Below are 15,580 nucleotides of genomic sequence, written 5' to 3' on the forward strand. Positions count from 1 at the left end.
AAAGGGAAAAAGGGCGTTTAAAAAAGCGCTCATGACATTTTTAGAATTTATAGAATTATAATGTAAAACAGACGCTGGCAGTTTGAAAAAAGACGCCAAGTGTGAACGTAGCCTAATATCGCTGCATGTTCAAAGCACATCAGTGAACCTTTAAGTCTGAAGGAGTGATGTTGCTACTAAAATGAAATATAGCATTCATAAATGCAATGAATGTGAACAATTCATGCTGATGAACTGAACAAGAGGGGCACAATTTTTACATCCCTTTCTCACCCTTTGAGAATCAGATTCATTCGTCATAAAATGAATCATCCGTAAACAATTGTTTTGTTATAGATTGTATTATAGATTAATTAAAGTCATAAGGGCATTTACTTGACATACATGACATGAAAAAGATAGATCTTACTTACATGATATTACTGTATTCTAGACTAAATGTGAATATGCATTAATTCATCTCACTCACAAAAAACAGATTCAGTATTCCTCAAAATGAATAAAAACAGTGAAATGTAAACTCAGAATATGACGCAACCCTGCAATAATTAAATATGTTAAAACAAATATCCTTTATGTATTTAATCCCATTAACTAGTGTCTTTGCTGCTGACCTTCGTTGATGCAATTCAGCCATACTAATAAGCAAAAATGACTTTACATAAACTAACATTTGTGCATTTTTATAGCTGAAGAGTGATCTCCTGCATAAATCTACTTTTCTTTCAGCCTGAGTTGAATTCATTTCACTTTTGGTGTAAAAGGGCTTTTACATTAGAATTCTTTTATATTAAAAACAAAGAAGCCCTGGCCAGATTTTAAAAGTAACGCAAAGTAACGTAACGCATTACTTCCCATAAAAAGTAACTAAGTAACGTAATTAGTTACTTTCCCAGGGAGTAACGCAAAATTGCAATGCATTACTTTTAAAAGTAACTTTCCCCAACACTGTTTATAAGATAGTGTGACTGAATTGCTGTTAATGCTGTGGATTTGTGTATAAGTCTATTTTCTCATTTTTGGTCATGCAGTTGTGTCACCATCTAACAAGAAGTTCATAGAAATTTAAATGATTCTTTCTGTAGGCTCTCACTGATCCTGCACTGCGCTGTCACCAAAGACCCGCCCACAGCTGAAATACAATTGGTCAGAAGTTGAACGTGGGAACCTGTTCTGGAATATGATTGGTTGAGTGAAGTTACTATTATAATCCCGACGGGTGTCTCGCAGTTACTGTGTGTACACTCGCGTGCACGCCGTGTCGAGTCAACAGGGGAATACTGGCTTGCAAAATAGAGATTTCAGCGGAAAGTGGACAACTGTCTGGAAACAAGAGAGAGAGAGTCTAATACATATAATGGTAAGAAAACTAAACTTTTCCTTGTTTGTCAAAATAATGCTGGCATGTTACTGCATTACTCAGGGTATGGTGTGTAATTTGTAAATAAAGCTGTGTAAATGTAATGTTATATGTCAGTACACAGTCATGTCTTGTATTTCTGTCTCTGTGTTAACAGTTTTAGACAACGTGCTTAAATGCATGTGAATTCATCTGGCGAAACCTAAAACTGTTTATTAACTACTCCTAAATAAGCATTCCCTGTTTGTTATGGTAATCACTTATATTTGTTCTAATACTTAAAAACACAGTACTGTCAAAATGCAGCTGAACTAATTAAGTCAGTTCCGTGTGCTGCTTTAGTTTGAACAGAGGTTACTTATTACCTAGAATTCATCATGTCTTTCCCTAAGGCAACAAAGTCACAGCTGTACATGCTGACCAACAACAAGGCTGTAAACATGGTCTGGCTTGTGACTCCTTCAGTTTTGCGTGCTTCAGATAAATAGATCAGGTTTAATGTTCATGTAAAATTTAATGTAGGTATTGCCAAGAATGCATATTAGCTGTAGCTAATGTTTGCATCAAGGACAGACATGCATATATGCTTTTTTTTAAATTATTTTTAATATTATTATCTATAAAAATGAACTAATTTTGTCTAACTTTATGTGTTTATATTAAATATATATTTGGTGTTGTTTAAGTGACAGCAAGCATGGTTACCAGAAAGCTTTTTGGCCTAAACCAGACACCTAGTACAAGATTGTGTATTGACAACGTGATTAGCCATGTCTTGCACAATTTCCTCAAGAGATTAAGTTGTCCAGTGGTTTAAGTTTTTATCTCTAATGTAATCCTAGAGAGGAAGACTGCACCGGGGAATCTCTGACGCCAGAAGTTGTGACCTTTGTCGTTATCATGAGACTTCATGTTGTCATATGTTCCAGAGCAGGGATCAGCATGTTGTTGCTAGTCCTCTCATGTGCGGATTTCCATCTTCTTAATTCTTGATTAGGATGTGTTATGAAATGTTGAAACTCGGGGATCTGAAGTGTTTCTGTTTGGATGACAGTTAAATTGCTTATAGGTGATGTACTGGTTTGTTTAGTTAAAAGAGGTAACTGTGGACTTAACCGTGACTTTTCGTCATCAGATGTGGGAGTGATTTATTTATGTATTTAATGATGCAAATGCATAGTTTAGCTGCTTTTGTAACTGGCAGAACTGCACATCTACATCATTTTAAAGCTGAATAAATAAGCTTTCTATTGATGTCTGGTTTGTTAGGATATGACAATGTTTGGCATACAAAATCTGGAATCTGAGGGTGCAAAAAAAAATCGAAATATTGAGAAAATTGCTTTTTTTCCAAATTAAGTTCTTAGCAATGCATATTACTAATCAAAAATTAAGTTTTAATATATTTACAGTATGAAATTTACATGATCTTTACCTAATATCCTAATGATTTTTGGCATAAAAGAAAAATAATAATCAATAATTTTGATGCATACAATGTATTGTTGACTATTGCTACAAATATACCCGTACTACATATGACTGGTTTTGTGGCCCACGGTCACATATGACTTTTCTTTTTACAACCATTTTCTATATTATAACAATTTTTTTTATTGACAGTTATACAGAGGACAGGAGCATAGGGGGAACTGGAGACAGACTCTTAAAGAGACAGTTCTCAATATATCTTTACGTGATATCTTTACGTGTCCCATTACGTGTCCCATTTCCGCCACTGAATAAAAAATACAAATAAAATATTATTGTGACTTTTTATCTCACAATTCTGACTTTTTGTGTGATATAAACTCGTAATTCTGACTTTTTTCCTCAGAATTGTGAGATATAAACTCAGAATTGCGGGATTTAAACTCGTAATTTCAAGTTATAATTCTGAAAAAAAAAGTCAAAATTGTGACTTTATATCCCGCAATTCTGACTTTTTTTTCCAGAATTGTGTGATATAAACTCACAATTGTGAGAAATAAAGTTGAGATAAAAAATTGCAATTCTGAATTTTTTCTTGCAAATTCAAGTTTGCATCTCGCAATTCAGAATTTTTTTTCTTGCAATTCTGACTTTTTTTCCAGAATTGTGAGATATAAACTTGTAATTGCACATTATAAAGTCACAATTCTGACTTTTTTTTTCTCAAAATTGCATGATATAAACTCACAATTGTGAGAAATAAAGTCAGAATTGCGCGAAAAATTTGCAATTCTGACTTTTTCTTGCAAATGCAAGTTTGTATCTTGCAACTCAGACATTTTTCTTGCAATTCTGAATTTTTTTTCCCTAGAATTGTGAGATATAAACTCCCAATTGTAAGTTAGAAAGTCCAATTTTATGGGAAAAGAAAACTGATATGTACTCACAATTCTGAGAAAAAACTTGTATAAACTTTTAATTCAAAGGAAAAAGTTAAAATTGTGAGTTTATATCACGCAATTCGGAGAAGAAAATTCAGAATTGCGACTTTATATTAATCAGTTCTGACTTTATAATTCGCAATTGTGAGTTTGTATTATGCAATTCTGACTTAATAACTTGCAGTTGCATGTTATAACGTCAGAATTGCGAGAAAAAAAGTCACAATTGTGAGATATAAACTCATAATTCTTAGAAAAAAGTCAGAATTGTGAGTTTATATCACGCAATTCTAAAAAAAAAAAAAAAAAAAAAGTCAGAATTGTGAGTTTGTATCATGCAATTCTGGGGGGAAAAAATTCAAGAAAAAAAAAACTTTTATTTTTCGTTCAGTGGTTAAAATGGCCTCCGTGTCAGTCTGAGTAACAGATGACGGATTTTTCATTTTTGAGTGACCTAATCCTTTAATGGGATAGTTAACCCAAAAATAAAAATTCTGTAATTAATTACTCACCCTTATGTCATTCCAAACCCGTAAGACTTTCGTTCATCTTCGGATATATAAGATATTTTTGATGAAATCTGAGAGTTTTCTGACCCTGATTAGACGGCAATGGAACTACCTCGTTCAAGGCCCTGAAAAGTAATAAGGACATCATTAAAATAGTTCATGTGACATCAGTGGTTCAGCCTTAATTTTATGAAGCTATGAGCACCAAATGTGTGCATCGTGGTATGCGTTTACACAGCAATCACAACTATATACTGTAACGCTGGTGTCAAAGTGGGTCAAAGCAGGGATAATTTAGACACAACTTTATGTCTTTACGCTGAATTTTGAGCAGGCACAGAGCAGGCTTGTAAAGACATGTTTAGGGTCTGATCTGAGTGTAATTGGAGCATGTAAGTGAAACGCTTGCTCTCAACCTACCGAAAGCAGGGTGTATGATAATCTCACTCTTACCACCAGGGAATGACTCCAAGTAATGCGTCACAAACTGGAATATCGCGTGTCAGAGTTACCAAGTATCAAACATGCTTCTTTATTTAGGTGCTTCATTTGCCTTGCATTAAAATTAAAACCTAAACTTTAATTCTCAAATGTAATGACTTAGAAAACATGTGTTATAAAGTGGTATGTGAACAGGAATTAGGTCATATCCAAGTCACAAATTCTCTGACTCAGGTGTGGAAAGAAATGCACTTTCTCTCTCACACACACATACTTGCAAATAGTGTGCATACGCTTCCACATATTAGCAGAGTGACAAACAAATGCTTTAGTCATACCAGGGAAATGCTTTCGTGCCTTAAACAATTGGACGGTTCAGAGGATCAGTGGCGAATTTCTGACTCATAGCTGTGGTTTACTGCCTTGCTGAAAGGCAGCATTTGAGACTTGGTCTAGGAATCTTGGCATATTTTGTATTGTGTCTTTCACACTGCTGGGACCAACTTCCTTTTTCTTTATGAGCATGGAAAACGCAGGAATTGATCCCAGATCAGCCTTTAGTAGCTGCTGATGCAGGGCAGGCTATGGGAAAGAGGCTATGAATCCATCCTCACTGTTGATAGAATCAGCGCTCTGGTGATTCTGTACACCTGCGCCTTGCTTCGTTCTGGGGCCGACAGATGGTCGAGACAGCCCTCAAGCCAAAGCCCTAGACCGGATACAGGCAGGTCTCTGAGCCTCCAGCCAAACTTTCAATGAGTCGTGTCATTGGAAAGCAACGTAAAGGGAAGAGTCCATTGTCATTGCTGGTTGCTGACATGCTGTTGGCAGATACATGACTGCACATCTGCTGGGGCAGACCTGCCAGGAAAGTGTCTATGAGTCTGTCTTTGGATAGAATTATGAAGACCATAAGTACATTTATTATGAATATGAAGAATGTATATAAATACATAAACCACTCTTCGTAAATTTGTGTCCCATTCCTTACCTGTTACCACATGATGTTTCCCCTATTAAAACAATGGAACATCCCATAAAACACACAAATTCACATCACATGGATCCTTTTTACAGCACAACCAACTGGAAGAAAAATATACTGTATAATCTTAGTCCATTTTCCAATTTCTATAAAATTCTAGCATTGAATGCTTTAATCCAGCTCAACCACTCATTTTTTCCAAAGTTATTGCAAGAAAAATGATCAAACTATTCTTTTTCTTTAATTTATGGTAAATATATACATTTGTCAATAGTACAAACCAACATTTGGTCTACAACTGTGCATAAGGTTGTGTGTTTTAAGGAAACTTTGCAAACTTGTTAATATGTTGTTTTTCTTTCTTAATTTCATACATTTATTTATTTATTTATTTATTTATTTATTTATTTATTCATTCATTCATCCATTTATCTATTAATTCAAAAAGTTAACAGTGATGTTTTCATGTATGTATCCCAGATTTATGGTAAATATATACATTTATCAATAATACAAAGCAACATTTGGTCTAAAACTTAATTTTAATTTTGCAAACTTGTTAATATGTCGTTTTTCTTTCTGAACTTCATACATTTCTTATATTCTTATACATATATATATATATATATATATATATATATATATATATATATATATATATATATATATATATATATATATATATATATATATATATATGTATATGTATATATATAGTCCCTATAGTCTTTTTTTTTTGCAGTTAACAAGTTAACATAGATCTTTTTTATTCAGACATCCCTAATTAATAGTAAATATATAATTTATCATAAATACAAACCAACATTTGGTCTAAAACTAACTAGCCTAGCCCTGTGCTTAATTTTAGGCAAAATTTGCACATTTGTTAACATGCAGTTTTTCATTATTCATTTTATACATTTCTTTTATTTCTGTTTTTTTTTTCTCTCAAGAAGTTAACAGTGATATTTTCATTTAGACATCCCAAATTTATGGTAAATGTATACATTTATCAATAATACAAATTAAAATTTGGTCTAAAACTAACTACTCTGTTGCTTAATTTTAGGGTAATTTTGCAAACTTGTTAATATTTTGTTTTTTGTTTTTTTCTTAATTTTAGACATTTCTTATATTTATGTTTTTTTTATTTTTAATTTTTTTATTTTTTACAAGAATTTAAAATTGATATATTCATTCAGACATCCCCAATTAATGGTAACTATATACATTTATCAATAATACAAACCCACATTTGGTCTAAAACTAACTAGTCCATTGCTTAATTTTAGGCTAAATTTGCAAACTTGTTAATATGCCTTTTTTTCTTTATTAATTGTATACATTTCTTTTATTTGTGTTTTTTTTTTTTTTTTTTTTTTTTTTTTTTTTTTTTGGCAAGTTAGCAGTGATATTTTCATTTAGACATCCCAAATTTATGGTACATATATATATTTATAAATAGTACAAACCAACTTTTGGTCTAAAACTAACTAGTCCTGTGTTTAATATTAGGCTAAATTTGCAAACTTGTTAATAAGTGGGTTTTTTTTTTCTTAATTTTACACATTTCTTTTATTTCTGTCTTTTTTTTTTTTTCATCTTCTTTTTTGCAAGAAGATAATCATGATATTTTCATTTAGACATTCCAAATTTATGGTAAATATGCATTTTCTTTTTTTTACCGAAAGTACTGTTAAGAAAGAAATTTGATAAGTAGTACCTTGTTAGATGTATAGATGCTGTGTGTGCACATGTTTTTTTTTTTTTTTAAAGATATAGTTCTTTCATATAACATAATTTTCTTACTTAATAAAATGCTTAATAAATAAAGTATGATTAAGTATCTTAAAACAAGCTATGATGTTGAAGTCTGCTGGTTGAAAAAGATTTTTAAAACTCTTTAAGCCTTTCACTGTAAATTCTTTTATAATTTAAGTATAAAAAAGAAGTTATATGAAAGAATAATTTTAGTGCAAATTGGCTTCTATCCATCTCATAATTTCCAAACCACACCACACCACAAAATAGGCCTTTAATATGTTTTCTGCAAATGCCAAAGAGACTTGTGCTTCCCGAGTTGGAAGAAGTCCATCTCTTTCTGTCAGTACCTTATGTGTAACTCTCCCGCCCTATCAGGGTCATCAAATGACAGGGCTTTACCCCTCTGAGGTCGTGAGAAGTACGCCTGGCCAAAAAATTCTATTTAATATGCTAACTGTAGTGCAGCCCTGGGTGTGAATCTGTTTGGACTGGTCATGTTGTGGTTCATATACTTTGGTGTGTCTGAAATGTGTTTTACGTGCCTGGCTGAATTGGGGTTTGGCTGAAAGTGAACATATTTGTCTGCAGTTCAGATGCCACAGAGGCCTCATGATAGATGACTGGCTTTGACAAGACTCAAGACAATCAGTCTTTTATGCTGCCAGATGACCGAAAGAAATTACATTAACTTTCACAGAAACAGTAACTTACGTTATGCAATTTCTTGGCCCAGTCAAATATCTTTTTATAAAATGATTCAAATGATATATATATATATAAATCCCCAAATTTGTCACTGCTGAAACACAGTAATAATTTATAATGACCTATTAAGATTTTGCTTACATCTACATTGCAAGTACATTTTTGCGATTTCATTAACATTTTTCAGAGGTAAATCAATAATTGCATTTTTAACAATATTTCAGGTGTATTTTATGAGATTTGTTGTATTTTGAATCTGGTTTTTCTGTAAAAGGCAAAAAGTTGATCATACTGATTTCAAAGTTAAGGACTTATTAGTTTTAATATACTTTGAACCAGAAACTATCATTATATCTTAGTTGATAATTCAGTATACTTTATTTTTGACAAAACATCCCATATTTCGGTGGTGACTACACATTTTCAGTAGTTACAGTAATGCTCCGATAGCGACCACATCACATTACGGAATTGTTTTTTTAAAGATTATTTTTTTTAGCCTTTATTATGATAGGACAGATCAGAATGGACAGGAAACAAAGTGAGTGAGAGACAGGGGAGCGGGAAAGGTCCTCGAGTTGGGGTTCAAACATGGGATGCCCATAGTGCAACGCCATTGTATGTCGGCGCACTGCCCACAAGGCTATCGCGCCGACACACATTACAGAATTTTAACTTGCATACTAAAACACTACAGAAATGTACTAAAATACAAAAAAAATTGCATAACTGTACTAAAATTTTGTTTATTTGCCCCAAATATAAGGATTATGTGTTCCATTTTGTCACTGCCGAAACAATGATGACATGTTTCAATTATGGCTGTTTCGATACTAACAAATGTATGGAATAACACCCAAAAAATCAATAATGTCACTACCGAAACTCCACCAAAGTGACTGTTTCGGTAGTGACAATTTTAGATACTTTTGAACCTAGCTCAAAGATGCTAATCAGCACATGGTAAGCTAGCACAGTTTAGAACATAGGTACACAAATAAAAACTAAATGTTATGGAATAACTTTCAAAAGCATGTGCTCAATTGCAGAAAAAGGTATTTGGTAGTGACATTCCTTGTAGTTACACACAGATGTTTCAGAATTTTGAACACATTTACCTGAAAATGACAGGGCCTAGCTAGAGGTCGGCCGATGTATCGGTTTTGCCGATTAATCGGCACCGATAGTTGATTGGTGGAACTATCGGTTATTGGCAAAAATCCATGCCGATAGTTTTTCCGGGTTGGGTCCGTTGCCGGAACGGCTGAGAAGGTCGTCATTATACAGCAAAGTCCAGTCTTGTAGACCGCTGCTTGAATTAAACGCGACGCATCCAGTGTGTGTGATACCGGATGTGAGTTCTTCTAGACGCGGCGCTGCACTTTAGCCTGTTGTGTGACTAAAATATTTGTATATTTTGATTAGATAACCACAAATGTTCTAGAATAGAAGCAGTTAAATTGTGAAAGTACACAATATCCATATGTATGCAATTTCAATAGTGTGGCCTTTGTGTAGATATTTAAAGATGGCCATCTTTAGCTTGTTGATGTAATAGTAGCACTTCACAATATGAGTCCATTTGTAGCATTAAGACTGATAAAAGCTGTATTGTTCCTTGTTAGAGTGTGTTAATGTCAGCATTTACTGATATATTTTAAAAATTTTAGTTGCTTTTGTTAACATTAATGAACAATGAACTAACTGTAATGATCAGTATATAATTAATATTAATATTTTTATTCATTTACAAAGTCTGGTTCAGTAGGCTACTTTTTTTTTTTTTTTTTTTTTTTTTTAAATAGCACTATTTATTTTCTGTTCAGTATCCATTTTAAAAACTATCGGTCATTAATCAGTATCGGCCAGTGTGATCCAACCTAGTTAAACCTAGTTATCTGTAAAATCCAATATCGGTCGACCTCTAGGCCTATCTACTCACCATGTAGCTATGAGAGAGAAGGACACATGAATATTTCCTGATCATAAATGTAGAGGTGTAGATAAAATGAGTAGACGTAAAATATAAACTGTTTCGGTAGTGACATGAAAACACAGGATACATTTAAAAAAAAAAAAAAAAAAAAAAAAAAAAAGAAGAAAAAAATCAAAAAGATACTTTTAAAAACAACAATGACAAAAATACAAAAATGATTTTAATATCATTTTCATAAGTTGAAATTTAGGGGATAAGAGTTTGGGACAGCCACCTTCCAATTGAAAGTACCCAATAAATGATGATTTTATATATATTAAGCTTACTAATATTTTAAATATTATTGTGGGTTTCAATAGATCTAAGATTTGAATACTTAAATGTATTATTTTTGTTTGTGGGACATCAGTTTGGACCAATTCTGTAGAATGGCCCATATATATTTAAAGAGTTCAGTCTGAACAGCAGTACTGACTGACATACTTATAAGGTGACTGTATTCTAATCTAGGCAACTGTAACATGTAATGGGAGTGGCCTTGTACAAGCCCCGCCTTCTTTCCTGTATTGTCCCATTGGTAGGAATAAGAGGGCGGAAACTCACCTCTAGCAGTTCCCTCCCAGTTCTAAATGAAAGCCCATTGTGGAATGCACACATTCTCTCCCTTACATGCGTATACTCACACACCCTCACTCTCCCCTCACGTATGTTCATCAAGTCCTCTCTCCTTCCTGTTTTTCACAAGTTCCTGCCTTTTCACTGACGCTAGTGTTGTCGCAGACTGGAAGGAGTTCAAGCTTCCCAGGAATCTCTTGTTTAGGATTCCTAACTTAAAGGAGAGCTGAGTAGAGAGCTTTGAAACTCCCAACACGTTTGTTGTGGAGATCGAGCTGACCATGCTTTGGAGCTTATTTCCTAGGTGTAGCTAACGTTGGGGGGTTGGAAATTTGGCTTGGGATGAGGTGAAAGGGGGGTGGAAGAGGAAATCCCATTCACACAGATCACCCAGCACTCTGAGGCGAGAGTTTTCTCTAGTCCTTGGGGAGAACTAACTTCACAGTCATCTCCTGATGGAACTCAGGAGGATAAACGTTCACAGGATTCCCAAAAGCTGCTGAAGATTTTGTTTTATTATGGAATCGCTGAGGGAATCTATACTTCATTTAACATTTCAGATGTCAACATACAAACGGGCCACACTGGATGAAGAGGAGCTGTTGGACACCGGCTCCGATGGGATATACCACACCTCTACCATGCAGGTGAGAATTTTTAAACTACTTTTAGAAATGTTTGTGTACTAATATGAGCGAATCTACTGATTCAGCGATCATTATTTAACAAACTCTTCTAAAACCTCACATTTTAAGTGATTTCAGTGGAATACAAGCACACTCTCAAGTTACTTCCTCATGGTTTTCCTTTCAAACATCCGCTGTGTGTTAGCACTGTTGTATACAACTCTTTCCTCATTCTGTTGAAGCTTTCTGAAAAATTGTGTTGTGTGAATACGCCTGACACTCCTTTTTACTTCTAATAAGTACATAATTGTCTGATAAATTCAAAATTAAAGCTAGCTAAACTTTTACTTTACAGTCACCAGATGCTTTGATTTAATTTGTTAGATCTTAATGACTTATGGAGCATAAGTAAAGCAATGTGCATTAACATTTAGAAATTATACATTTTACTTGACCCAGTAAGGCTTAATATTTGTTTATTTACTTAATGAAAGTGTGATTAGAAAAGAAGAATTGTTTAGTGTGTACATACAGTTGTGTAGTTTATTGTTTGTGACAGTGCTATTGTTACGGTAAGGAACTATTTCCTCCTGGTCTGCAATTTAAAATGACCTTTTTGTTGTTGTAATCTAATGTGGTCTGGTTGATTGAGGCATATTTAATCATATATACACTACCAGTCAAAAGTTTTTAAATGTTTTTTTAAAGTAGCCTGCATTTGATCCAAAGTACAACAAAGACATGAAATATTTTGAAATATTTTAGCTATTTGAAATATCTGTTTTCTATTTGAATATATTTTAATTTTAATTTATTCCTGTGATTTCAAAGTTGAATTTTCAGCATCATTACTCCAGTCTTCTGTGTCACGTGATCCTTCAGAAATCATTCTGATATGCTCAGTTGCCGTTCAAGAAACATTTTCTTTATTATTATTATTATTATTATTATTATCAATATTTAAAACTTCTGAGTAATTTTTTTCTCTGACTTCTTTGGTAAATAGAAAGATCCGAAGATCAGCATTTAATCTGAAATAAAAGGCGTTTGTAACATTATACACTATACCATTCAAAAGCTTGGAGTCAGTATATTTTTTTATAATGTTACAAAAGATTTCTATTTCAGATAAATGCTGTTCTTCTGTATCTTCTATTCATCAAAGAAACCTGAAAAAATTCTACTCAGCTGTTTTCAACATCATAAATGTTTTTAAAGCAGCGAATCAGAATATTAGAATGATTTCTGAAGGATCATGTGACTGGAGTAATGATGCTGAAAATTCAGCTTTGAAATCGCAGGAATAAATTACATTTTAGAATATATTGAAATAGAATACAGTTTATTTAAATAGTAAAAATATTTCAAAATTTTGCTGCTTTTCCTGTATTTTGAATCAAATAAATGCAGGCTTGGTGAGCAAAGGAGACGACATTAAAATCTTTATATTCTCTAGTTTTATATTCTTTATTTTTTATAAACTTTTTATATTCTTCAATATCCTTTTTTGGATTGTTTGTATCATTACTATTAGTAATATTTAACCTGTCCATTTTGAAGGCAAACGAGTGGAAGTCCAAATATTTCTTTTCTCGCTCCACATTGGTGTCTATTCTTTATTTTATTTTTTTTGCTAGTAAGAACCAGATCTTTATTATCCTCTAACCGCTCCTAAAATATTTTCTCTGGATCACTAGTGGTATTAAATGTTCTGGGTGCCTTTATTAAAACCATCTCACGGTCTTTGTTTTACTTTCTCCCTCTGTTTACTTTGACCCTTGAGAGACCTGAGTTTGGCATTAGGAGCCACGCTGAAGCCCCACAGCACATACGAGCACAGTTACACGGCATGCATCCAAACTTAGCTGAGTAATTGCACAGCTGGGCAGCTGGCCACTAAAACTGACTTTTGAACTCTGTGGGCTCAGTAGGGCTTAATCTATTTTGTATTACAGAGATCATTTATTTAGTTTCTCTTGCACCTCTTCTGCAAAGAGCTAATCAGTTATGAAATCCACAAGCCGTATGTGAATCGAAATCGAATAAAGCTCCGAGTTCATTTGGAGTCAGGTGTGTTTCGTTTAGGTCTCAAAGAAAAAAACGTATTCAGTTATAGATAGACTATTGTAGACTAATTTAATAATTTGTTTAATAATAATTTGTCATCACAGGAATACCGTAAGTCGCTTTGGATGAAAGTGCCAACCAAATTAATAAATCTAAATTAATAAATTACATTTTTAAATATATTAAAATAGAAAAAAGGTTATTTCAAATTGTACAAATATTTTTAAATAGTACTTTTCTCTGTATTTTTAAACAAATGAATGCACCATAGGTGTTTTTTTGGTTCATTTGTTTTTTTAAATTACAAGAAAAAAAAATCTTACCCCAAAACTGTGTGTATAATGTGGATAGCATGTTCCAGGTAATTTTGCATGGGTGGCATTTGCATAGGTGATATCTAATTTTGAATGTTTCTATCTAACGGTTAGGTTTGAATAGCAATGTGTTTGACAGAACAGAGTTCAGAGTTGGCAGTTTCCTAAAAGAGAGCCTTTCCTAGAAAGTAGGAAGTTTATCACTATGTGGTTTTGGGTTAGTTTCTCTCCTAAAGATTTAATGCTTAACCCAATGCCGATTACTCTTAAATGAATGTTCCTGGTTCAGTACCATTTCATTTTTGTGGATGGCGTTTGTAATATGCTGCTGATTACCACAGAACAAAATTGTGGTTACAGAAACTATACAGGCCAGAAGATGTGAAGCTCACAGTTTTGTTAAACGACTAAAAATCTTTTTTACTATTTGAGATCATCCATTCATTCGTCATCTAAGGTGGGTATGTGATCTGTATTCTGAACTGGAACAGAAAGACAATGACATTTGGTCCCACCAAAGTTTAATATTGTTGTTGGACGTGATCATATATCATTTTCCCTTGCTGTATTATATAAAACCTGAAATAAAACCGGACACAAAATGTCAGAGATATCACTTTAAGACATGCAAAATAAACATCTCTCCCTCAAGGATAGGTTCTTTGCCGAAGATCACTCCTTTGGAGTGAGTTTCAGTGTCATTTGCGTCATCCTTGTAACATTGCTCATTTGCAGGGATAGTTATTTCAATCTTAACCCTTATTTTTTGTTAACTTTTATTATCAGGTGGGGCTCCAGCGTGGTCTGGGTCTCCGGTGCTGGGCGGAGAAAACCCACGTTGAGAGGAAGCTAGTGGTCGTCGTGTGCGCTCTGTCTGTGGCCCTGTTCATCTGCATCATGACTTTGGGTCTGCACTATAAAGAATGTGAGTTGATAGAACCGTATCTAAATTAGTGCTGGGAGATATACTGGTTTAAATTATGCACACGGTATCCACCTTTTTCTTCCCGTAAGTGTGGGTGCGGCTATTTGTAAATTTCATAGGCCTGGCTTCCGGTCTCAAGCGTCCAGCTATTTTTAGCTGTACAAAACGGCTTGTTTTGCTGCTTGGTATTGCAAATTGGTGTGTCTTACAATATTTTTTTAATGTATTATCTTAATTATGAACACACTGGTTTAGTGTTCAAACAGTTTTACCGTTTACTACACATTGTTATTCTTCTCGTTATTGCTCTATAGCAGATAATGAACCGGAAGTCTCACCTATAGGCTCACTTGCACGTTAAAGCAAAAGGTGGATAAATTTAAAAAAAAGGCCTACTGGTACAAGTGCCTAAACAACATGGACACTATTTTGAATTGACAAGAGTTCCCTGTTAACTGCATACACCTCCCAACTAATGCTTGGACTTTCATAACTGTTAATAGAGTGTTTTCACAACACGTCATCAATCGGCCATATTGAAAATGCTGCTGAAAATGGTCAGTTATTGTCATGTTTTGGGCTGTACTAATTGGTTGGACAGGGAAAAATATTTGGAGTACTATAGACTGCCAAAAGTTCTAACAAATCAAGGAGAAGAGTCCAAAAAACTGTCAACAAAAGGCGTTTGTGGTTGACCAAACTTAAACAGGATTTCCAGGGCAAAAATCTTGACAACATTCATGTTTGTTCTTATAATTTCCATTCAGGAAGGTGAAACATTAGGCTAATATCTTAATTAATACAGCTTGTACGTATCTTTATCCCCTATTAACTTTAGTTTGTCAAAATATTGTGCCCCTTCCTGCTTACTAAGTCATTCTCTATATGATTTATTAACTTCCACATGTTTTTTTCCTTGGTTTAGACATCATAAATTAGCAGAAAAACATATTCAGTAGTA

General features: G+C 33.6%; 1 protein-coding gene across 3 annotated transcripts in view; it reads left to right on the plus strand.

Annotated features, from left to right (window-relative positions):
* Positions 1 to 1,225: 1,225 nt before the first annotated feature.
* The window catches only part of ece1 (endothelin converting enzyme 1), a 33,405-nt gene continuing 19,050 nt past the window's right edge, over positions 1,226 to 15,580 (plus strand). Inside the window, exons 1-3 of one of the 3 annotated variants that reach the window (XM_051122786.1) lie at positions 1,226 to 1,360; positions 11,248 to 11,334; positions 14,481 to 14,619. In XM_051122786.1, coding sequence (XP_050978743.1) covers positions 1,358 to 1,360; positions 11,248 to 11,334; positions 14,481 to 14,619 — 229 coding nt within the window. In that variant the 5' untranslated portion in view covers positions 1,226 to 1,357. Of the gene's footprint in view, positions 1,361 to 10,770; positions 11,335 to 14,480; positions 14,620 to 15,580 lie in introns of those variants that run through there. The other 2 variants (XR_007828721.1, XM_051122785.1) reach the window with 2 other exon arrangements.

The sequence above is a fragment of the Labeo rohita genome, chromosome 11, assembly GCF_022985175.1.
Source record: "Labeo rohita strain BAU-BD-2019 chromosome 11, IGBB_LRoh.1.0, whole genome shotgun sequence".
In the NCBI taxonomy this organism is placed as follows: Eukaryota; Metazoa; Chordata; class Actinopteri; order Cypriniformes; family Cyprinidae; genus Labeo; species Labeo rohita.